At 43.2% G+C, this 25,269-nt stretch overlaps 1 protein-coding gene across 1 annotated transcript; it reads left to right on the top strand.

Annotated features, from left to right (window-relative positions):
- Nucleotides 1-827: 827 nt before the first annotated feature.
- Nucleotides 828-24,012, top strand: LOC115834231 (threonine--tRNA ligase 2, cytoplasmic-like). The gene is made up of 10 exons (XM_030808985.1): nucleotides 828-1,268; nucleotides 2,179-2,250; nucleotides 4,059-4,255; nucleotides 10,094-10,217; nucleotides 13,082-13,203; nucleotides 16,170-16,287; nucleotides 19,317-19,381; nucleotides 21,128-21,206; nucleotides 22,673-22,819; nucleotides 23,890-24,012. The coding sequence occupies exons 1-10, from the start codon at nucleotides 999-1,001 to the stop codon at nucleotides 23,995-23,997; spliced, it is 1,302 nt and encodes a 433-aa protein (XP_030664845.1). The 5' UTR covers nucleotides 828-998; the 3' UTR covers nucleotides 23,998-24,012.
- Nucleotides 24,013-25,269: the final 1,257 nt, after the last annotated feature.

Here is a 25,269-nt window from a genome sequence, read left to right as displayed (position 1 = left end):
GAGGATTAAAGGAGTTACTACTATTACAGAGTTTAGAACAGTGTTTGTCACATCTAAGCCCTAAGAATAGTGATAAAAATCAATTTGTGTTCCTGCTCCAGGAAGTTTCACGCTGATGGTTAAGAGGGATACAAAGATATATGTGGCATTTGCCCAAGACTCAAGAAGCCAGCAATTTCGTGCTGGTCAGATTTAGATTTCACAGCGATTTTCAATATGCCCTGGCCCAGCGGCCTCAGTACTTGGGCAACTTTGGCATGAAAGGCCAGAAAGTCCATTTATAATAAATGGCCACTTTTTCGAGCCTGTTTGCAAGGCAAAAGAATGGTGACTTCCAGAATTCAAGAGGAGGAAAGGGTGAAGCCTTTTTGGAGAACGCAGATGATGGCCTTTTTGCAAGGTTTTGGAAGATTTTCTTTTCAATGGACTAAAAACTACTACCAATAGCCTCTAGACAGGCCTCGAAGGGCAGGGGAGGCCCTTCAGACCCCATTTCCCCACTGCCCCTAACCCTACGGTGGGCCTGGCCTCAGGCCCAGTCCCGCCCCTGCAGCGTATCTGGCCTAAGCCCTGCCCCTCCCCTCCCAGCGCCCCGCCCCTCCCCTCCCCTCCCAGCGCCCCGCCCCTCCCCTCCCCTCCAGCGCCCCGCCCCTCCCTCCCCGCCCGGCGCCCCTCCCCGCCCGGCGCCCCTCCTCTCCCGGCGCCCCGCCCCTCCCCGCCCGACGCCCCTCCCAGCGCCCCGCCCCTCCCCTCCTCTCCCGGCGCCCCTCCCTCCCAGCGCCCCGCCCCTCCCCTCCTCTCCCGGCGCCCCTCCCCGCCCGGCGCCCCGCCCCTGCAACGTGTAGGCCTCCGCTCCATCACCGCCCCATGGCTCCGTCGCCGCCCCATCGCCCCGCCCCTCCCGGGAGCCCTGTCTTCTGCCCTGCGCTGAGTGTCCGCGTCGCACTCGCCGTAGTCGCGGGCACCCCGCTCGGCGTCGGTGCCTGAGGGAGGCCGCGATGGCGGCCGAGGCCCTGGCGGCGGAGGCCGTGGCGTCGCGCCTGGAGCGGCAGGAGGAGGACATCCGCCGGCTGTGGTCGGAGGTCCAGCGCCTGAGGGACGAGCAGCTGAACGCGCCCTGCAGCTGCCAGGCAGAGGGGCCGTGCCTCACGCGGGAGGTAGCGCAGCTCCGGGCCGAGAACCGCGACCTGCGCCACCGCCTGTGCAGCCTGCGGCTGTGCCTCGCCGAGGAGCGGAGCCGCCAGGTCACGCTGGAGGCCGGCGCACAGGTAACCGGGCGGTGGGGACACAGGAGAGGACGCGGCGGGGCGGACCGAGACGGTGCGCACCGAACGGTTTTCAACCCCGGGGGCAGGTGCGGGGGCGCCCCGGGAGAGTGCCCGCCCAGTGCCCTGCCCTGCTCGGTGCTCCCGTGTGACCTGGGGAGCCGCTGGGTTTCCAGCAGTCGCCAGACTTAACCAAATGCTGTTGATTTCTGAATTCGTCCATTAAAGAGCCTGCCACACATCTTCAGTGGCAGAAATAGGGTTTTCATTTGTTTGAAAAAATGCTGGAGTGTTTAAAACTCGTTATTCCTTCCTTGGGCAGAATAACAGCTGCGTACGTAAACTCTTTCATTCCCTCTGGTTCTTTTTTGTTGTTGGGTTTTTTTTGGACGAGAAGTTTTAGCTTTTTGTGCTCTTGTTTTGGTAGTTTATCTTGAGAGGATAGCTGTATATTTAACATTTTTATTTAATACGGTATTTTGTGATTTGTAGAAAGGATAAATTATCTTCTTTTAACATCATAAACTTCTGAGTCCTGAAGCTTCTCAGACTGTGAGATGTTCTGCAGTCCTTTAGGAAGGACAGCTGCGGTGAACTAGCAACATCTTCAGGAAATAGTGCATTTGATGTGGTGGGCAGCAACCACACATTTTCCAGCCACATTATTTGTTTAAAGTTCAGGACAAAAAGTTTTCAAGAGCACAATATATTAAATGTGCTTAGCAACAGTGTGACAGGAAGGACTGAACCCTGGAGGATGACTTGCCCACTGAGAGTTGTAGCTGGTGGTCAGGAGAGCCCAGCTATGAGCTTCTAAACACGGGGCACTTGCAGCCTGCTGGCATGACTCTCTTCTTAAGATGTGTTGCTTTTTCTTGCCATTGATGTGAGTCATTTGTAATTTATCTTTCAGCCTCCTTCTAGTCAAAGCCAAGACAAGGACATGAAAAAGAAGAAAACGAAGGAAAGCGAGGCTGACAGCGAGGTAAGTTGTTGCTGTGGAAACAATATGAAATACTACCTGTAATTTTAAATATGTGTATATAGTTAATTACCTAGGATTTCCAATAAAAATTACTGATTAAATTATTATTTGGGTCACATTAGTGTATTTAAAACTTTTCAAGCCTTAAATATGAGATGTCTTGAGAAATGAGCTGCCCATATTTTATAAACACGTGTGTTTAATCTATTTAAGTTGTGCTAGCAGAGTTTTTTTTTTTTTTAAGACGGAGGTTTGCTCTTGTTGCCCAGGCTAGAGTGCAATGGCATGATCTTGGTCACTGCAGCCTCCACTTCCCAGGTTCAAGCGATTCTCCTGCCTCAGCCTCCTGAGTAGCTGGGACTACAGGTGCATGCCACCAAGCCCGGCTAATTTTTTTTTTTTTTTTTTTTTTTTTTTTTTTTTTTTTTAGTAGAGATGGGGTTTTACCGTGTTAGCCAGGAGGATGTCGATCTCCTGACCTCGTGATCCGCCCGCCTCGGCTTCCCAAAGTGCTGGGATTACAGGCGTGAGCCACTGCGCCCGGCTTTTTTTTTTTTTTTTTTTTGTATTCAGGAAACTAGCTACTTTGCTTTTGTATATAAAGCATTAAAACAACCAGTAAGTATTTATGTAGCATCAACATTTGGTAGGAGTGGAGGAGGAATACCTGGGCCCACAGAAATTAGTCTGGTTGAGGAATTCAGGCAGACTCAGGACAAACAACTAGTGAACAGAGTACGATGGTGTACAAGTAAGTGCTGTAATGTGTGACTGTGTACACATTCTGCAAACAGTAGAAAAGGGAGGTGTCATGGGGGCTGGGCGTGCGGCTGTCTCAAAGCACAAAAAAGGCGGGAGGTGCCAGCGAGTAAAATAGGTAGAAGAGGCAGGCTTTGAGGTGGACCTTTAGAGCTGAGGTGCCAGCGAGTAAAATAGGTAGAGGAGGCAGGCTTTGAGGTGGACCTTTAGAGCTAAGGAGAAATTAGATAGGCAGAGAGGAGCCTTTTGGAGGTGGGAAGTACACATGCTCTTAGTCTTACAGTGGGGTTATGTCCCAATAAAACCAATGTGAGTTAAAAATGTATTTAATACACCTAAGCTAGTGATCATCGTAGCTTAGCCTAGCCTACATTAAAAGTGCTCAGAACACTTAGATTCGCTTACAGTTGGGCAAATCCTCTAACACAAAGCCTATTTTATTATGAAGTGTTGAATATCTCATGTAATTTATTGAATACTGTACTGAGTGAAAAACAGAATAGTTATATGGATACTGAAAGTACAGTTTCTACTGAGTGCATATGACTTTCACATCATTAAAGTTGAAAAATTGTGGCTGGGTATGGTGACTCACACCTGTAATCCCAGCATTTTGGGAGGCCAAGGCAGGTAAATCATTTGAGGTCAGGAGTTCAAGACCAGCCTGGCCAACGTGGTGAAACCCCATCTCTACTACAAATACAAAATTAGTCTGGCAGGGTGGTGCGTGCCTGTAATCCCAGCTACTCGGGAGGCTAAGGCAGGAAAATCACTTGAACCTGGGAGGCAGAGGCTGCAGTGAGCTGACTTCGTGACCCTGCACTCCAGCCTGGGCGACAAAGCAAGACTCCATCTCAAAACAACAGCAACAACAACAACAACAAACCAAAAAACAACAAAAAAATAAAAATCGTAATTCAAACCGTGGTAAGTTTGGGACCATCTGTAGAACTGAGAAGGCAGTGAGGGGGTGAGGCTGATTCAGAGTTGAGCAACTGGAAAACAGTAGGCTGTATATATTAATCTCATTATGTTCTAATAATTTCCAGGTGAAACATCAACCAATTTTCATAAAGGAAAGATTGAAGCTTTTTGAAATACTGAAGAAAGACCATCAGCTCTTACTTGCCATTTATGGAAAAAAGGGGGATACAAGCAATATCATCACAGTAAGAGTGGCTGGTGGGCAAACAGTGCAAGGGGAAGTCTGGAAAACAACGCCTTACCAAGTGGCTGCTGAAATTAGGTAAACCATAGTGTGGAAAAGATATTCAATATTAAGTAATTATACTGGAGCCTGGTGAAAATGTTTTCTTAGGGACCGCTAATGTGTTACTTCATTCTCACAATACTAAAAGGACATATCCGAGACTGGGTTATTTATAAAGGAAGAAGATTTAATTGACTCACAGTTCTGCAGGGCTGGGGAGGCTTCAGAAAACTTACAATCGTGGCAGAAGGGGAAGCAAGCATGTCCTTCTTCACATGGCAGCAGCAAGGAGAAGTGCAGAGCAAAGTAGGGGGAAAATCCCTTATGAAACCATCAGATCTCCTGAGAACGCACTCACTATCAAAGAACAGCATGGAGGTAACAGCCCCTGTGATTCAATCACCTCCCACTGGGTCCCTTCCACAAAACGTGGGGGTTATGGGGACTACAGTTCAAGATGAGGTTTGGATGGGCACACAGCCAAACCGTATCAGCTAATTTTTTTTTTCTTATTCAGTTGAATACATTAAATGTATTTAATTTTTTCCTCTGGCTTCTCCAAGGGCCATGTAAATAAGTAGTTGAATATCAGAACAAAATCATTTCCTGTTCTAATAAAAATATATAGGAGAGAAAAAAATCTGTAATTCTTGACAGGCCGTTTTACACTGAGTTTATTCGTCAATCAAGTAATTTCCATGAGTTTTTGCAGGTCTTAATTATAGATTGAAGATATATGTGTTAGACCTATTATCAGTCTTGGAAAGTGCTTTGACCTTTCTAGAAATTAGATATGTTAGTGAACTTATATTGTTTTGACTAATGTTAATTCTTAGCATTAAATGCAATTGTATAGAAGCTATTATATAAATACAATTATATAGCTTCTATACAATTGTATTAATGCCATGTAAATAAATGTTTATCATTTAAAAAGCAAACTGTTTCAACAACTGAAATTCTCAGATTTTCTTTGAAAACTATGGCTAAGATTGTATTTCTGAGTCATCCTATTATATTGTTAAATGCTCTCTCAACCTATTTTCATTTTTTCCAGGAGGAATGATGTGCTAGGAGAAAACAGGTTTTGAGGCAAGAATAAGTTTGTTTTCTCATGGAGAGTCAGGTTGCATGTTAAATGTGTTGGGTCAGTATTTCTCAAAGTGTAGTCCCCAGACCAGCAGCATGGGCATCACCTGGAAACTTGTTAGAAAAGCAAATTTGGGGGTCCCACCTCAAACCCCCTGAACTGATCAGCCATCAGTGTTTTTATGAGCCCTCCAGGGGCTTCTAATGCAAGCTAACCATCTAGAAGTGACCAGTCCAGCCTAGTGGACATTTCTGGTCCATGCAGTTATTTATGGACCCAGCCTCCTCCCATCTTGTTGATCTGCTGTCCCTAGGTAGGGTTTCTTTGTGTCTAGTGGTGGAAGCTGGGTCCTTGCATGGGCCTGCCTGCAGTCAGGAGGAAGAGAAGCTGCAGAACAATGATGCTTTGAGGCCAAGACCCCATAGTGGCTGGCTTCAATTTCCACTTACATCCTCTTAGCTCACATTTAGTCACATGGCTATGCCTAGCTGTAAGAGAGAATGGGAATATAGCTCCATCGGCCGCCCAGCCACATGTCCAGCTAAAGCATTCATACCATGGAAGAGAGGAATGGTTTATGGAACAACAGAGTCTGCCACAGTCTGCCCCCTGACATCCAGATATCTGTGGGTACTCTTCTTTCAACATCTGACACACTCACTCCCCAAGTGAGACAACTCTTATGTTCCATAGCTCAAAGCCTGGGATTTCTGAGTGATGTACAGAACAACCCCATCAGGCAGACCACTTGTATTCTAGCAACAAATAAACTAATAGACAAGTCTGCTCACACCACACGTGCATGCAGTACACAGAAGAGAATCACAAAGCGTGTGCTTGGAAAAGAGGAGGAGAAATGTAGCAGGGACTGGTATAGAGAAGTCATCAGATTCTGCTTGAAGCCACTGTGAGGCCCCACAGCCTGGCAGCGGTTAGTGCTTGTGTCAGCCACCTGTTCATCCTTTGTTCTCTGGAAGCAGCTGTCTTATCCATGATCCCCCATGGGCTCTGATTTTGCACTTTGGGAAGTTCAGAGTTGTCCGTTGCCCTCATTTGTCACATCTGAAGTGCATGACAGTTTGTCCTCTTGGGATCTGTGCAGTTTCCACAGCTCAGTTCTGTGGTGCACACTTGGGGCCTGAGGGTTCCTTGAAGGATCACATAGTCACAGATATCTGTGAGCTGGGCTTATAATTTGTTTGGCAATATAATTTCTATGATCGGTTGGCCATAGTAGGCTTCTGGTCTGTTTGCAGCTAATCCGTTCCACGTGAAAGTAATCTCACTTAAAGACTCTTCTAGGTAGAGACTTCTCACCCTGTTGTTTCATGGCTTTTTTGTTTGGCTCACTCCTGTCTCCTTGTTTAATGGACTGAGATCATATGAAGCAAAGGCTTGTGGGAGGGAGGCACTCTTGCTCTCTCATCCTTGCAGTTCCACTGGCCTCTGTTGTCTGGATTTATGTGTGGCCTTTGAGAAGGGCTGTCAATGCCTGTCCCTCCTGCGGTTTGGGAAAGAAGATTGTCTTCCCCATCTTGCATAGCTCCATGTTTCTGAACTTTTAGTCAGTTGAATTACAGGACACGGGCAGAGGGAGCCTCCCTACCCCTACCATCTCTGCTAGCAAACTAGATTGTTTTCATCTGAGATAACTCATTCTTGTAGCTTCTTGCTGCAAGCAACAAGAGTTACCCAGGGTATACCAACACTGTCCCCCACCCCCACCCCGCCCCTGTTTTCGATCTCGGCTCACCACAACCTCCACCCTCCAGTTTCAAGTGATTCTCCTGCCTCAGCCTCCCGAGTTGCTGAGATTACAGGCATGTGCCACCACACTCAGCTAATTTTGTATTTTTAGTAGAGATGGGGTTGCTCCATGTTGGTCAGGCTGGTCTCGAACTCCCAGCCTCAGGTGATCTGCCCACCTCAGCCTCCCAAAATGCTGGGATTACAGGCGTGAACCACCACGCCCGGCCCTACTCTCCCCTTTTATATCTGCTTGTGTGCTGCAAGCACTGTGACACATAGTTTGCCTGCAAGTTTTATCAAATATTTTGTTATACTATCGCAAAGGTTATTGGCTCTCCATATGTTACAATCTGTTTCCTTGTTACTCACTGCCAGTCTGCTAAGCCAGTGCCACTTATTTTGGATTCTTACTTCCAGGTCCTTATTTCTGTATTACTTAAGATATATACTAAGCTGCTACAACAAAGACATCACAAAAAACTCAGTTGCTTGAATATGGTCAAAGTCTGTTTTTCATATAGCAGTCTAGACGTGGGTGGTCAGGTTGACTGGGTGACATGTCTCCATATGGTCTTTTGGGGACCCAGATTTCTCCCATCTTGTTGCTGATCTGTCTGTACAATGTTGCCCTTGTCTACATGGTCCAGAAAGAATAGCACATGCGTTCCCATCTACAGAAGGTGGAGAGAGGATGGAGAAGTGCCCTCCGCTGTTTTAGTGATGAGACACAGAAGTGTTACACATGACTTCTCCTTCTATCCATTGGCTCCAGACCTGGCCACATGGCCACATCTAGCTGCAAGGAAGGCTGGGAAACTCTTTGTGTGGAAGAAGGGCAGAATGGGTTTGTGGAACACTAGCCATCTATGACAGCCAGTAAAAATGAAAGAAAGTTCTACTTTATTAGTAACATCTAACATTTAGCAAGTCCTTGTTATCATATGTGCACATTATGTAATCCTGAGTATAAATGAATGAGGAAGGTCCTATAATCCCCATTTCGTAGAGAAGAAAACTGAGGCCTAAAGAAGCTGAGTAAATTGTCCAGTATTTACACCCAGATTGGCCTCTCACCTGTGTGCTCCTAACCACAGTGCTGTACTGCTGCTCAAGTTAATCACAGAAATGCAAATTAAAAGATTACACTGTAGGCCGGGCACGGTGGCTCACATCTGTAACCCCAGCACTTTGGGAGGTGAAGGTGGGCAGATCACTTGGGGTCAGGATTTTGAGACCAGCCTGGCCAACAGGGTGAAACCATGTCTCTACTACAAATACAAAAAGTAGCCGGACGTGGTGGCATGTGCCTGTAATCCCAGCTACTCGGGAGGTCGAGTCAGGAGAATCACTTGAACCCGGAAGGCAGAGGTTGCCGTGAGCCTACATTGCACCACTGCACTCCAGCCTGGGCGGCAGGGTGAGACCCTGTCTCAAAAAAAAAAAAAAATTACGTTGCAGAGTTGATACAATTTAATGGTACCTATTAACATTATGAGAACTGAGAGACAAGACGCTCTTGCAACTCTGCTGGTAGGAAAATTTTGCAATATATTCTGACAGAAATCCCTGAAAATGCATTTCCCTTGACCTAGCAGTTTTACTTCCAGAATTTTTCCTGAGCAAATAATTGAGTAAGATATATGTTCAAGAATGTTCATTGCAGCATTGTTTTTCATTGCTACTCATCCCCCAAAGTACCCATAAAAAATAATTAAAATGCCTAGCAAATATTAGTTCCTCCGTGACTATTAAATATCATGTTTTGGAAATCTGTCTCCTGTTAGGGAAAATGCTGTGATTTATTGTTAAGTTTAAGAAGTAGGTTATAAAATAACATAATTATGGTACTATTAAATATTTTTTATTCCTATATATTAAATAACATGGAAAGATATAAACAAAACATCAATGGTAATTTCTTGGTGGTGGAATTATAGGTGATTTTGTGTGTGTGTGTGTTTCTGTGCTTTCCAGGTTTCCTTTCTTAACCTGTAATTTTGTCAACAATTTTCAAACAATAAATGTTATTTAAAAAATACCCAAAAAAAAGAGAAAGAAAGAGATCAACACCTCACTAGAAGACCATCCTGGCCAATATGGTGAAACCCTATCTCTGCTAAAAATACAAAAGTTAGCTGAGCATGGTGGCACGCGCCTGTAGTCCCAGCTACTCGGGAGGCGGAGGCAGGAGAATCGCTTGAACCCAGGAGGCAGGGGTTGCAGTGAGCCAAGATTGCAGCACTGCACTCCAGCCTGGCGACAAAGTGAGACTCTGTCTCAAAAAAAAAAGAAAATAGACAAAGGAAGCGGATAGTTCATAAAAGTAAAAATAGCTTCTAAGCTTGAACCAAAATTAATAATTAAATCACAACAACAATTTTCAATGTCACATTGACAAAGATTTTAAAAATCCGGGTACATGGAAGTGATGTGTTCAAATGACATCAGAAATCTGTCAAACGTACATCCGCTTTGATCTAGTAATTCCAGTTCTGTGGATGTATTCACAGAAGTCGCAAGATGCCTGTGTACAGATGTCTGTGCGATGTACTCTATGAGGGCAAAACGTAGGCGACGTCAGTGTGCAGCAGTGGAAGCTTCACTAATAAATACAATACTTCTAGACTGCTTTGGAAGGCAGTCTGAGGCATGACAGAGAAAACGCAAGCTCTACAACTATATTGGCAACTGCTTTTAAAGACAGCACATGTGTGTGCGTGGGGTGGATGGAGGTAGAAAAACCACTGGATAGAAATGTACCAAAATGTTATAAGTAATGATTTATGATATTTATGTGTGATTTTTATTTTATCCTGTGGGCTTTCTCAGTTTTCCAAGTTTTTTTTTAAACAGTGAATGTATATTACTTTTCTACATAAAATAAATATTGCAAAACAAGAAGTATCTGTCCTATTAGTTTACGTTTGTACTTTTTATACACTTCAAAAAAAAAAACCCTAGAAATTCTTTTAATCTTTTAAGGAATCGTTGTAACAATGATAAAGTTAACTTCCGAGTGGCTTTTGTCTTCCTAGTCAGGAACTGGCTGAAAGCACAGTAATAGCCAAAGTCAATGGTGAGCTGTGGGACCTGGACCGCCCATTGGAAGGGGACTCCTCTCTAGAGCTGCTTACATTTGATAATGAGGAAGCTCAAGCTGTGAGTATTTAAAAACCAGACAGCCAAACTTTGGGTAGTTATGTTGTAAACTACATTATATAAGAGGCCACATACTGAAGTCATGAATGTTGAGTCTTTTGGGGGTTTCTAAGATTTAAAATTTGAATATTGATGTTTAATAAATATTTGTGGCATGAATGTATACAAATACATGTCAGTTTTTAAAGTAGCCCATATTTATAATTTTTCTTTCTTTCTTTCTTTCTTTCTTTCTTTCTTTCTTTCTTTCTTTCTTTTTTTTTTTGAGATGGGGTCTTACTCTGTCACCCAGACTGGAGTGCAGTGGCGCAATCACGGCTCACTGCAGCCTCAACCTCCCCTGGCTCAGGTGATCCTCCCACCTCAGCCTCCCAGCCACCTGGGACTACAGGTGCACACCACCACACTCAGCTAATTTTTCATATTTTTTGTAGAGACAGGGTTTTGCTATGTTGCCCAGGCTGTTCTCAAACTCCTGGGCTCAAGCAGTATGCCTCCCTCAGCCTCCCATAGTGCTAGGATTACAGGTGTGGGCCACCGTGCCCAGCCTTATCATTTCTTACAATAATCATTTCCTTAAGTTAGAATGCTTTGGTTATTAAATCAACATGTGTTTGAAATGAATTGTTAAGAGGCCATTAAAAATGGGTCTACTTTATAATTTAATATGTATAGGAGAATTGGAAGAAATTACAAGACTCAAATATCCTTTAAATACTTAATATAATTTTGTATAAAATACCACATTTTTCACATATGCATGTGATACATGATTTCTGATATACGTTGTCACCTGAACATTGCAGTCGCCCTTCAAGCTGTCCATTATCTTCATAAAACCTAATTTATGATTAGCTTAGGTTACAATAATTGCAAGGCTTATGCTAAATTTCTTTAAACTATAAGAACCATATTATAATTTCTGTTTAAAATATGCAAAGTATAACCATTAAATATGTAAACAGTGCACTATTAATAAAACCATGTTTAAATGTGATTTTCAGAAAGTTCAGTACTGTAAACTGAATTCAGAACTCTCCAGCCATAGCTAGCCATGCCTCAGTTTTTATGCAGTACTGTCTATGTGATATCTGCATGTAGATATTGTACAAGAATCTTCAGTACATTCACCATGAAATTTTGGATTTTAACCCCAAAACTTACTTCTTCCTGTTTGCCTAAGTCAGTGCATTACTCCACCACATACCCAATAGCTCAACCCAGAACCTTGGAGGTTTTGTGTGATTCCTCCCCATCCCTCAACTCCATCTCCAGTGATGGGTAAGCCCAGTAGATTTTACTTCCTAACATATCTAGAATCTGTCCACTTCTCTCCCTCTCCATTGCCACTGCCTGAGAATCTGCACTCACCTTGTTATAGAACCACCCAAGAAACTGCCTACTTGCTGTTTTGTCCCCTGAAATTCATTCCCATCAAGCTATCAAATGATGTGTGTAAATGTGAATTTAATCATTTTGCTTAAAACCCTTTAATGCACCCCATTGCATTTGGAGTAAAATGCAAGCTTCTCCACAGGGCCTGCGTGGTCTCTGGCCTTTCCTTACCTCTCTAACCTTTCTCAAGCTATGCTTTGTCACATCCCCTACGTGTTAGTCACACAGGCCTTCCTGAGTCCCCATGAATGCAGGACACTCACCGTTTTTCTGTATTACAGAGCCCTGTTCATCTCCTTTTAAACACCCTTCTCATCTTAGAATTAATGCACGTCCAGGTTTGTTTATTGCCTGTGTCTTCACCAATAGGATGTACCTGTGTGGGGCTGTGACTATGTCTGTTTCTTTCACTATTGTATACCCAGCACAGTGTTTGGCTCAACAAATATGTAGGTGTGGACAGTGCACCACATGGGAGATTTGGGCTGATGCTAGCAGTCAACCTGCCATCCTAGCAGCATCCAAAGGAGAAGTGCTGTGCCCTAAGGACTGACCCTCTGGGTCTGTCTGCAGATCATATCCCAGCCTATTGCTGTGGGCTGGGATTGCACATAGTGCTCCATTATCTAACTCCTTCGGCTCTGATTCATTTTATCAAACAGCTTTTTAATTGTAACTTGCTTTCTATTTAATAAAAAGAAAGTGCTGAAAGATGAGTTGGTTATCTTACTCCTTTGGTACCTATATTTATTTGGTGACTTTGGTTAGTTTCAGTTTATCCATAAACTAAAATGAATTCCATGGGAACTCAAAACAGTATCAACTTTTTGAACTTGGAGGACTGACAAGCGGGCTCTGGACTGTGGCTAATGAACCGATACATACACTTCTCAGGGGTCTCAGGCAGCCAGCAGACGTTCCCTGGCAACACTTTTTTCTTCCTGAGGCATCTTTCAAACTTCCACAGTCACATGCTATTCAATACACGAAGACTGCTGTGGAGATGCAGGATCTCGTTAACTCTAGTGGTGTCAGAAACACTTCAGTGCTCTGTGTCCAGCTCAGAGAGGGTGCCCCTGGAGAAAAAGAAGACAGCTAGCATCTGGCACTCCTCGGCCTTCCTCCCACTCTGGGCTTCAGTCAGGTTTGCACACAGCTGCTCTGCTGGCTGTTCTGAGGTGTTCATCCCTTGTGGCTGACATGCACAGAGGAAATGGGGTTGTAGCCGAGCTCTAGCTGCCACTCTCAGCAGAGCAGCTTCACACGGGCACTGAGCAAGTGGCTCTGGTGGAATGTCAGGGAGGGCTCAGAAAGCATTCTCTTCTAAGTGGGCATTGAAGATTTTCCTTTCAAGTTGATGTTGCTGCCCTTGGTCTTGCCATTTATCTCCTTAAAATTTTCTACTTGTTTACCTCATTTTCCATGACATACTTTTGGTAGCTAATGGCCTCTCTGTCCATGCCATGCAGGTGTACTGGCACTCCAGTGCTCACATTCTTGGGGAGGCCATGGAGCTTTACTACGGAGGCCACCTGTGCTACGGTCCGCCCATCGAAAATGGGTTTTATTATGACATGTTCATTGAAGACAGGTAACACACTGAATACTAGCTTGTGAATGCATGTATTTCAATTGTATTGTTTTGTAATGGTTACATACTAACTTAGTAACTATATACTGTTGGCCCTTACATCATGTGGGGTTAGGGGCACCGACGCCCATGCAGTTGAAAATCCAAGTTCAACTTGTGATTCCTCCTAAACTTAACTAATAGCCTGTTGTTAGCTAGACGCCTTAATGAAAACATAAACAGTTGAGTACCTCAAACTTTGTATCTTACGTGTATTATATGCTATATTCTTAAAATAAGCTAGAGAAAAGAGATGTTAAAATCATAAGGAAGAGAAAGTGTATTTACCATTCATTTAGTAGAAGTGGATCAGTATGAAGCTCTTCATCTTCACGCTGAGTAGGCTGATGAGGGAGTGGAAGGGTTGGTCTTGTTGTCTCGGGGTGGCAGAGGCAGAAGAAAATCCACATATAAGTGGACCCATGCAGTTCTAACCTTTTTTTGTTTAACGGTCAACTGTATTGCATAATATGATTATAGATTGGTTGACCAATTTTGAAAATTATTTTTGGTTTAGAAATAGTCTAAGGCATTTAACTAAAAATTATTTTTAGTCAAATCTAGTTTAGATTCAAGAGATACTTCTAAGATTGTTTTCTTTTTTGTCCCCAGAAGAATATGATCTGCTATTTATCTAATCTTGGACGTGCTAGAGCGTGGTATTAATTACGACCAGAATTGAAAGCTTAATTCCTAGAGAGAGGCTAGTTTAATTCGCTCCACGATAATCAAGGACATCATTAACCTCAGCCAAACATCTCACATAGTTGAGTGCCGGACAGGGATGTTTCACAGACGCTTCACATTCCATAGGCCTATGCTTGAATCGTTAGCAAACAGCCAGCCCCGTCCACCTCCTGCCCTGAATTCCTCATAGCTCTTAAGGGTACCTCCAGCTGCCACAACCAAAACCTCTGATCCTTCTACTTCCTCCCTCCTCTTCACCACCACCCCACCATCCAGTTGTTTAATCCAGTTCTGCCAATTTTATCTCCTAAATAGTTCTCCCACCCGCCTCTCCTTCTCTCACTTCTGCCTTAAGTTAGCCCCATGGCATCTCTAGCCTGGATGACTGTGGTGCATTTTGTCTTTACCTTCTCCTGCACACTGCTTAATGACCTCCCCAACCAAGCACCCAACGCTCTGTAGCTACTACTTACAGACTTGTCCAGTCTGAACCACTATTACTTACAACCGTGAAACTGTGTTTACCTACAACACTTCTGATCTCAAAGGTGTGGGTTTTTTCCACATCAACGGCCAGCGCTCCAACTCTCTGGACACCAACGAGGTGTCTAATGATTGAACTCAATTCTGACACTATATACCGTGAGTTAGTGCAGATCCCCCAGGTCAAGGGCTCAGTCCCACAAGACTGCCCCCAATTCAGATGCCAGCTGGAAGTCTGGGCCTTCCATACTTTTGACCTACAGGCTACAAATCGGGAGTTCCCATGACCCCATCCTTGGGTTCAATAATTTGCTAGACTGGCTCACAGAACTCAAGAAGGCACTTTACTTACCTTACTAGTGTATTATAATGGAAGTTACAAAGGATAGAGATGAACAGACTGATGAAAGAGATGCTTATGGTGAGGTATGTGGCGGGGCACAGAGATGCCGTGTGTCTCTGGGCGCCATGCCTCAAGCACCTGGATGTGTTCAATAACCTGGAAGCTCTGTGAGTCTCGTCGTTTAGGGATTTTTATGGAGGTTTCGTTATAGAGGCACAATTGATTAAATCATTGACCATTGGTGATAACCCAATCTCTAGCCCCTCTCCTCTCCCCGAAGGAGGCAGGTGGGGGTGCTGAAAGTCCCAACCCTTTAATCATGCCTTGGTCTTTCTGGTGACCAGTTCCCATTCTGAAGCTACCTAGGAGACCTAGCCACCAGTCATCTCATCAGCACACAAAAGACACTCGTATCACTCCGGAGATTTCAGGATCTTAAAAACCCTGTGCCAGAAATCTGGACGAAGACCAAATATATGTTTCTTATTGTATCACAGTTTCACATCCAGTTCATCTCTTGTTAACACAGCTCCAGTATTCGTTCAACAAGGTGTTTTTGCTGCCTGCTGTGTGCTCTGTGCTGGGTGCTGGTGATTCAGCAGTGAAGGAACCAGTCTGTCCTCATGGAGCTAACAGTGTTTGGGGGAAGACAGCAAATGCACAAGCAGCCATCTGCTGCCTGGTAGTGATGACTATAGGAACATCAGCCAGGTGTGGGAGGTGTGTGCCATGACAGGCAGGTGGGCAGGAAGGAGCAGGTGGCATTGAAGCAGACCAGAGTGGAGGGAGGGAGCAAGCCCTGAGGATGGGGAAACTTACGACATCTCCAGGGAGAAGGTTCCAGGCCTCTGTGGGACTGTCCTGGTGTGGGGATATGTGTGGCTTGTTTGAGGAGTGGCAAGGAAGCTAGTGTGGCGGGAGGGAGTGAGCACTGACTGGGGGTGACTGAAAGGAAGTGAGTCCGTGCATAGTGGAGGCTGAGTGCTGCTGGGAGCACCGCTACTCTGCAGTCCACATGGGTCTCTCCCCGCCTTGGTTCCATAGCCAGTGAGGGCAGGGACTTGGTGAGCACTGCATTTAGCTCTTGAGCAAAACTAAAGTATGTGAAGGGTAAGGAAGACCACACAAAAGAAAGGCCTCAGAGGAGCTCACAGTCCACCTGGGTGTCTCCTAGCAGGGCTTCCTGCTCCCCTTGCAGCAGAGGAGAAATGAGGCAGGTCATGGCACCTGTTGATGCCCCAGTCTCCCTCATTGAGACACAAGAGTAGTGACTGTATGAACGTGTGACTTTCTGAAGTCCTGGAACAGTAAGACAGCAGATTCAAATGTGTCACTGCTGAGGCTCCAGGACAAAGGAAAGAGGGAATGCATAATGTCTGGAAGATGGATGTCGGTTCTCTGCTCTTCTTTTTAGAGCAGTGTCCAGCACAGAATTGTCAGCCCTGGAGAATATATGTAAAGCCATCATCAAAGAAAAGCAACCTTTTGAAAGACTAGAAGTCAGCAAGGAAATCCTCCTCGAAATGTTTAAGGTAACTTGGGGAAACTCCTAAACCTCTTACTAGGAATATTAAAAATCAACGTAGACTAGCTTCCCCACCTTCCCCCAAATAATTAGCTGTTGCTAACCAAATTGTTCTAATTCTGTTAAGCTACTGTGAGGTTGTTACCAGTTACTTGCTGTGACATTTCCCTCCCCATCTATTTCCTGAACATTGAGGGGAGACATAGGTAGGTAAAGGGCCAGGTGAATAATTTTCACGTGTGTTTATAAATCTGATTAATTCTGAGTATTGTGAATATCTGTCCCCTAAATTCAACAATATTTATAATCCCATACAAAATGCTGCCTTTTTCTCTTTTCTGTGGGAGTTTTCTATTAACTTTTGTTCCAGATTTTAACCTAGTGTAACCTGTGTAAAACAGTAACTTTCTCTTTATATTTTTTTGACCAACATACTTAAATATATTCCTGATTTTATGTTTTAAAACATACATATTGGAGAAAACATACATTTTGTTTTTTATTTTGGGTTTTTGTTTTGTTTTTTTTTTTTGAGACAGAGTCTCTCTCTGCCTCCCAGGCTAGAGTGCAGTGGCACTATCTTGGCTCACTACTATCTTGGCTCACTGCAACCTCCGCCTCCTGGGTTCAAGCAATTATCCTGTCTCAGTCCCTCAGCTGGGACTACAGGCATGTGCCACCATGCCTGGCTAATTTTTCTATCCTTTTAGTAGAGACAAAGTTTTGCCATGTTGGCCAGGCTGGTCTTGAATTCCTGACCTCAAGTGATCTACCCGCCTCAGCCTCCTAAAGTGCTGGGATTACAGGCGTGAGCCACCGTGCCCAACCAAAAACACGTATTTTGAAAACACAGTATTATTAGTTTTGTGGGCTTGAATAAAAAAATAGAGTTGGTTTTGGTAAAAGGTTGCAGTATTCTTTTTTGTGCAGTAAAATATATAACATATAAAATTCACCATTTAATCCTTTCTAAGTATACAGTTCTGTGGCATTAAGTACATTGACAATGTCGTCAACCCATCACCACCATCCATCTCCAAAGCTTTTTATCTTGCCAGTCAGAAGTACCCATTAAACATTAGCTCCCCATTCCCGCCTTGCCCCCAGCCCCTGGCCACCACCATTCTACTCTGTCTCTGAATTTGGTTCCTCTAGGCACTTCATATCAGTGGAAAAGGACAATATTTATCCTTTTGTGACTGGCTTGTTTCACTCAGCAAAAAGTCCTCAAGATTCATTCATATTTTAATGTGTGTCAGAATCTCCTTCCTTTATAAGGTTGAATAATATTCCATTGTACGGATGGACCACATTTGTTTATCCATTCATCCACCTATAGACACGTGGGTTGCTTCTACCTTTTGGCTACTATTGGGAACAGTGCTGCTGTGAACATGGGTGTGTAAAGTTCGGTTTGAGTCTCTATTTTACGTCTTTTGGGAATATACTTAGAAGGGGAATTTCTGGGTCCCGTGACAATTCTGTTTTTAAGTTTTGAGAACTCGCCATACCGTTTGGTGCAGTGGCTACACCATGTTACAGTCCCACCAGTGATGCACAAGAGGTTCAGTTCTTCCACTTCCTTGCCAACACTTGTTTGTTTGTTTTTAATCATAGACATCCTAATGGTTGTGAAGTGGTATCTCGTTGGGGTTTTGGTTTTGATTTGCATTTCTCTCATGACGGAGTAATGGTGAGCATCTTAATGTGCTTATTGGCCATTTGTGTATTTTCTTGAAGAAATGTCTTTGGAGAAATGTCTGTTGAGCTCTTTTGCCCATTTTTGAATTAGGTTTTTTGTATCTGAGTTATAAGAGTTCTTGATATATTCTGAATATCCATTTCTTAACAGATATGTGATTTGCAAATATTTAATTCTGTGGGTTGCCTTTTTTGCAGCCACTTTTAAGAACTAAACACAATCTTTGTTAAGGAAAATGATTTGATGTGAATATATAGATATGAAACAGGTAAATCATACAGATACGGGTTTTTCTCCCAACAACTAGCTCCTTTAAGTAGTTATTTAATATAAAGTGCCTTGTATACCCTGATAATAGTGATGGAAGCAGAAAAGAAAGGAAAAGGAAAAAAACCCTTAGTTTTATAAATATATCGTCATTACGATAAACTTTGCTTTTGTTTTTATACAAGTTAATAATATAGCTGGGTCCTTGTCAGAATTTTATTGATTAATGTAGCTAAAATTAGATCTTCTAGAACAGTACTGTCCAATAGTAACATAATGGGATCCATTAGTCTGAGTTACATGTGTAACCTTAAATTTTATGGCAGCTACATTTTAAAAGTAAAAGTTGCAATTAATTTTAACAAATTTTTTAACCCAATATATAAAAAGTATAATTTCAATGGTAGCCGGTATGAAGAATGATTAACTAATGATTTTATTCTTCTTTTTGCAACATTATACTTCCAAAGTCCAGTGTGTTTTATACTCACTGCACATCTTCTTTCAAATTAGTGGCATTTGAGGCCAGGTGTGGTGGCTCACACCTGTAATCCCAGTACTTTGGGAGGCCAAGGCAGGCGGATCACTTGAGGTCAGGAGTTTGAGACCAGCCTGGCCAACCTGGTGAAACCCTGTCTCTACTAAAAATACAAAAATTAGCACATAGTAAAAATACAAAAATAAAATACAGGCATGGTGGTACGTGCCTGTAATTCCAGCTACTCGGGAGGCTGAGGCAGAATCGCTTGAACCAGGGAGACAGACATTGCAGTGAGCCAAGATGGCGCCACTGCACTCTAGCCTGGGTGAGGGAGTGAGACTGTGTCTCAAAAACCACAACAACAACAAAGTCAACAACAAATTAATGGCATTTGAAATGCCCAGTAGCCACGTGGCTTGTGGCCTCCATGCTGCATGGTGTCGCTCAAGCCTGTGAGCTGTTTGTATCCCTCGTGTCTCAGCACCTAGAATATCAGTAGATGACCTTTCAATGTTTCTTGAAAATAAGTAGTTTTCTTCATTTCAACATTGTGTGTAATAATGTGTAAATATGTTTTTCTTTGTAGTGCAATAAATTTAAATGCCGCATTCTGAATGAGAAGGTTCACACTGCAGCCACCACCGTGTACAGGTTTGTGTCCACACATGTTAAACGCTGCTCAGTGGTAAACTTGAAGGTGTTAGCAGTAGAGGCCGAGTTTGTTTTCTGGTTGGAGATCGATTTTTCAAGTTGTGTAGTTGATAATCTACTGTAGTTACAATCTTCAAGATGTTTTCACTGAAGAGAAATGATGATTTTCCCCTTTTTAGTAGTCAGGACAGTACTGAGACCCGTATTTTGTTTCCTGGGTGTCGGCTGTAACAGGATTTTTCTCCGTGCGAGTGATGCTGTTGGGCAAGGGGTTTCTGTTCTGTCCTTCCACGTTCTTACTAATGTGGCAGTGGGGGCCATTACAAGCCATCTCCTCGGCAGTGATTCTCTGCCTCATACTTACTGTCCAGAGTGCAAGTGTAGAAGAGTCTGCCCCATTGTCCGGAGTCCAAGTGTACAATCTTCATGCGTTAGCAGGATACTCATGATGAGACAAAAAGAAAATACTGGGAAACAAAGGCAGGATCAAATGTAAGAGGAGGCAAGTGAAGTTAATACCAGAATCACTTAGCTCTGTTCGTTTAACCTCAGGTTCCTGAGCGCCTTTTTATTTATTTGTGTGTATACGCCTTATATGTAATTGCTGTTCCCTTTTCCGTGTGTTCCGGCCGTCTGGGTGCTGCTAGGACTATCACAGTACCGGCTTAGAAGACCTGGTATTTCTTTAATTATAACCACAGATATTCTCCCTCGTGGTACTAATTTTCCACAGTCAAGGACTTATGGTTCTCTGGTTTAATTGTACTGTAAGTAAAATCATATCCCCTTTGTGCAAAGCTATGCACGGTGCATTTCTTAAAACTTAAAAATAAATGAAAATGTAGAAAACAGGCTAAGTTTTAAATTTCTGGCTTCTAATGCTTGAGCTGTTGGGTTTTAGAACCTTACTTAGGTCAACATTGACACTTTTTGTAGTTTTTCAATTTGAATGGCTTGTATTTAATTTTTGAAAAAAACAAAGTAAAGCTTTTCTTTTATGGCTTTCTTTTTTTTTTTTTTTTTAATTTTTTGAGATGGAGTCTTGCACTGTCGCCCAGGCTGGAGTGCGATGGTGCGTCCTTGGTTCACCGCAACCTCTGCCTCCCAGATTCAAGTGATTCTCCTGCCTCACCCTCCCAAGTAGCTGGGTTTACAGGCACCCACTACCACACCCAGCTAATTTTTTGTATTTTTTAGTAGAGACAGGGTTTCACTATGTTGGCGAGGCTGGTCTCGAATGCCTGACCTCGTGATCCACCCGCCTTGGCCTCCCAAAGTGCTGGGATTACAGGTGTGAGCCGCCACACCCGGCCCTGTGGCTTTCTGTTTAAAGGTTCGAGTATTGAAGGCTTTCATGCTAATTTGGCATTCCTTCCCTTATCTGAGTGTTGCTTACAAGCTCTCTCCCTAGAGAACAATACACAAAGACTGGCCATTGAAAGAGATGACATTTTCGTGTTTGCCAGTCTGTAAGCCAGTCCCTTTTTGTATTCATTGTAATTTTTAAGTTTTTAATCAGAGAATTGCATAGTTTCTTTCAGAAGATGTTCTGTGGTTTTTGAATCTAGAGGGCAGAGTGGACTCTGAGGCCAGATGAATCGCCTCTCTCCTTCACCCGAAATTAAAAGTGGCATTGCTACATATAAATAAGTGAAGTTCTACCTAAAACGTAGGATATTATGGCTTATAATGAATAGTCCAAAACACTGTGCTGTGCCTGAGCATGTCCTAAATATTTCATTATAGGTGCGGTCCATTAATTGACCTTTGCAAAGGTCCACATGTAAGACACACTGGAAAAATTAAAACCATCAAAATTTTTAAGGTAAGGATTGATTTTTTTTTTGAATACAGTAAACTTAAGGTGCACTAGCTATTAAAGGATTTCAATCATATCTTTTGTAGTCTGAACATCATATTTTAAAATATTTCATTCTTATTTGATGAAAACTAATAAAATCATTTAGAATTTTGATAATTAGAACACTATAGGTAGCTTTTGTTTATCATTTTACCTTATTGTAAGTGTTATAACATTTCTTTTTCATACGATATTTTATTTTATTTTTTATTTTTCTGAGACAGAGTCTTGCTCTGTTGCCCAAGCTGGAGTGCAGTGGTGTGATCTTGGCTTACTGCAATCTCTGCCTCCTGGGTTCAAGCGATTCTCCTGCCCCAGCCTCCTGAGGAGCTGGGATTACAGGCGTGCACCACCACACCCGGCTAATTTTTGTATTTTTAGTCGAGATGGGGTTTTACCACATTGGTCAGGCTGGTCTTGAACTCCTAACCTCAGGTGATCCGCCTGCCTCAGTCTCCCAAAGTGCTGGGATTATAGGCGTGAGCCACTGCGCCTGGCCTTTTTCATACACTATTTTAAAATATTGTTCTGTATACTATGGTTTTCTCGAATAGCCCTGATGTGAACAAGAATATTTGTCTGTATGTGAAAGTAATGTACTGCAGGATAAAGAAAACAGCAGAAGGGGACAGGATGTTGTAATGGAGAAAACGTCGCTCTGGGGTTAGGAGGCAGGGGACTGACTTGGCAGACCCAGCCTTTCTTGGCTTTGATTTTCTTCCAGGTAAAATGGGGCTGGCTAATGGCACTGTTCTTAATCATTGACTGTAGGTCAGCAAGACCGACCTTTACTTCCCTATACCTACCGTCTGTTCTGCCCCGTCCTTGGTGATTCTGATTGCTGCTTAGCCTTCCCTCCTTTCTGTGTGTTCTCACTGTCATTCCTAGAATCCATAGCACACTCTACATAATTTGCTGGTTAATGGTATAATTTAGGCTGGGAAGGTTTAGTTAGAATCCGTTTTAAGATTGTTCCCAGCACTACAAAAAGTCTTCTTTAAGCTTTGTTGATTTTGTTTGTTTGTTTGATTTTGAGACGAGGTCTTGGCTTTGTCACCCAGGTTGGAGTGCAGTGGCACAAACACTGCTCACTGCAGCCTCGACCTCCTGGGCTCAAACAGTCCCCCTGCCCCAGTCTCCCAAGTAGCTGTGATCACAGGCATGTGCCATCGTGCCTGGCTAGTTTTTGTATTTTCTGCACAGATGGGGTTTTGCCATGTTGTCCAGGCTAGTCCCAAACTCCTCAGCTCAAAGGATCTAACCACCTTGGCCTGAGATCATAACCACCAAAGTGCTGAGATTATAGGCATGAGCCACCACGCAGGGCTGCTTTGTTGACATTTTAGTGGAAAATTGCGTTCGTATTTAAGAGCAGTTTTACTTACAACTGAATGTTTGATGTATTTACCAAAATCCTGTTTGATATTTAGAATTCCTCAACATATTGGGAGGGCAATCCTGAAATGGAAACGTTGCAGAGGATCTATGGAATATCCTTTCCTGATAACAAGATGATGAGAAACTGGGAAAAGTCCCAAGAGGAAGCAAAGAACCGAGATCACAGGAAGATCGGGAAGGTATGCCCCACATCTTAATCACTAGAGATGTAATCATGCGCCAACATGGGAATGTTTCTGTCTCACAAAACTAAGTTGCTTTAAAAATAAGATTTCTTCTTCTTCTCTCCCGTTTAGCTGGCGCTCATAGTCTGCTGCCGAGTTCTTTGATTTTAATACCCCGGATGTCTTCTAACCTCTTTCCTTCCTATATCTTTTATTAATTTTTGAAAATTGTACCCTTCTCTTATTTTTGTCGTGATATAAAAATAAAGTTGTTTTTGGTGAAACCCCATCTCTACTAAAAATACAAAAAAATTAGCTGGGCGTGGCAGCGTGCCTGTGTAGTCCCAGCTACTCTGGAAGCTGAGGCAGGAGAATCACTTGGGCCCGGCAGGCAGAGGTTGCAGTGAGCCGAGGTCGCGCCACTGCACTCCAGCCTGGGCGACAGAGCGAGACTCGGTCTCAAGAAAAAAAAAAGAGTTGTGTTTTACATTCTGTGCACTTTATAGCATCCTTTGTATCTGGGAGACAGAGCAGCATGTAGAAGGAAAAAATCAGATTGGAAAGCAGCTAGGCCTGAGCTTTAGGCCCAGTCCTTGTACTCACTAGTCGTGTTAGATGATGGGCAAGCTCCGTGTCCTTGTCTTCCTTGCTGGGTAGCCTTGCAGGGTGGCTGTGAAGACAGAAACTGGATGATGGTGCTTGGTTCAGGATAGGCTCTCAGTAAGTGACAGCCATGATGATCGTCATCACCTAAAGCCCACCTCCTGCAATGAACTTTTTTGGTCTTTTTACCATGGTGTCTCCCCATGAGTGCCATACTCCAAGTGTGCCAGGTAAGAAAATTCGCAGAAAATAGCAGAAGGTGAAATAAAAGCTAAGTTCAAAGCTAATTAGGCATAAATATGAATGGAAATTTTACATATGCTGTTGCCTATATTTAGGTATGTGTTGAATGGCCTTGGAATGTCTATTACTAAAGAAGATGGAAATAACTATTATGTGTTTTATTCCCAGCATATCGTGTGTGCAGTAAATATTAAGCAATAGCAGATGACATTTGAAATGCAATCATTGTTTCAATCTAGGAACAAGAGCTTTTCTTTTTCCATGATTTGAGTCCTGGGAGCTGTTTTTTCCTTCCCAGAGGAGCCTTCATTTATAATACACTTACGGATTTCATACGAGTAAGTTAACTTTAAAATGTTTTATTCTTATTCAATTCCAGTTTACATTTTTACTATTTTCTGTCATAATAAAGTGGTCAAGCATTTCCATTAATTTTACTATGATAACATTAATAAGGATTTTGAGGTTAAAAGTGAGATACTGTTCAGACATGGTGGCTCACGCCTATAATCTCAGCACTTTGGGAGGCCGAGGTGGGCAGATCACCTGAGGTCAGGAGTTCGAGACCAGCCTGGCCAACATGGTGAAACCCTGTCTCAACTAAAAATACAAAAATTAGCTGAGTGTGGTGGTGCACGCCTGTAATCCCAGCTACTCAAGAGGCTGGCAGGAGAATTGCTTGAACCCGGGAGGCAGAGGTTGCAGTGAGCCGGGATTGTGCCACTGCACTCCAGCCTGGTGACAGAGCAAGACTCCATCTCAAAGGAAAAAAAAAAAAAAAAAAAAAATGAGGTACTAGATTGTACCTTCTAATAATAACATGGAGATAATTTCTGTTTTCCCTGAATACATTCCCGGATTTCATAAAATTCACTTTTTGTCCATATAAGTTTCCAAACCATGTAGAATATAAAGGTAAGCATTAGACTAAGTGTGGCACTCCCTGTGAAAAAGAAGAAAGGAGAAAGTGTCATCTCTGGTACAGTGTTAAACCATGAAGCATTGCTTCTCCAAATGTGCTTCATGGGCCCCTGATGCTTCCCTCTGCCCATAGCATGACTCCCAGGTGATATGGCGGCTCCAGAGGAAAGAGGAAAAAACCAATAGTGCAGAATACCTACTTGTAATACAAGCTCATGGGTGGGAAAGTCCTTAGTATTTACATGATAAGGACTCTGGAGACAGAGTTCATTGGTGATCCAGGCGGGCTACTAGGGTTACGTTTCCATGCTTGCACTGTTTTGTCTTTCCTATAATCATTACCTAAATTTTTCACTTACTTAGTTTTTTTATGTGCCCACCACTAATTCATGCTCAGATTTCTCTCGAAAACCACCAGTCTCCTTGCAACATATTCTGCGATGATTCAGGTAATTGCTCAGTAATTTTTTTTTCAAATGTGGTCCTACTCCAGAATTAACTTGCTACTAAGATTCTTGCAAGCTGATGGCTTAGGACTTCTTTTCATCATCATCTTGGCCACTCCCCTCATGTCTCTTCCTATGCTGAGTCCTTTTTCCTGGTCCCTGTCTATCTCTTCGTTGCTTATCTTTAATTCTCATTTGAGGTTCACTTTCTTCTGTAACTTTCTGAGAAGAGAATACATGGCATGTGGCCTG

Source organism: Nomascus leucogenys, unplaced genomic scaffold, assembly GCF_006542625.1.
Source record: "Nomascus leucogenys isolate Asia unplaced genomic scaffold, Asia_NLE_v1 001095F_54508_qpd_obj, whole genome shotgun sequence".
NCBI lineage: Eukaryota > Metazoa > Chordata > Mammalia > Primates > Hylobatidae > Nomascus > Nomascus leucogenys.
The sequence above is the reverse complement of the archived record's forward strand: the minus strand, read 5'-3'. Positions and strand labels throughout refer to the sequence as shown.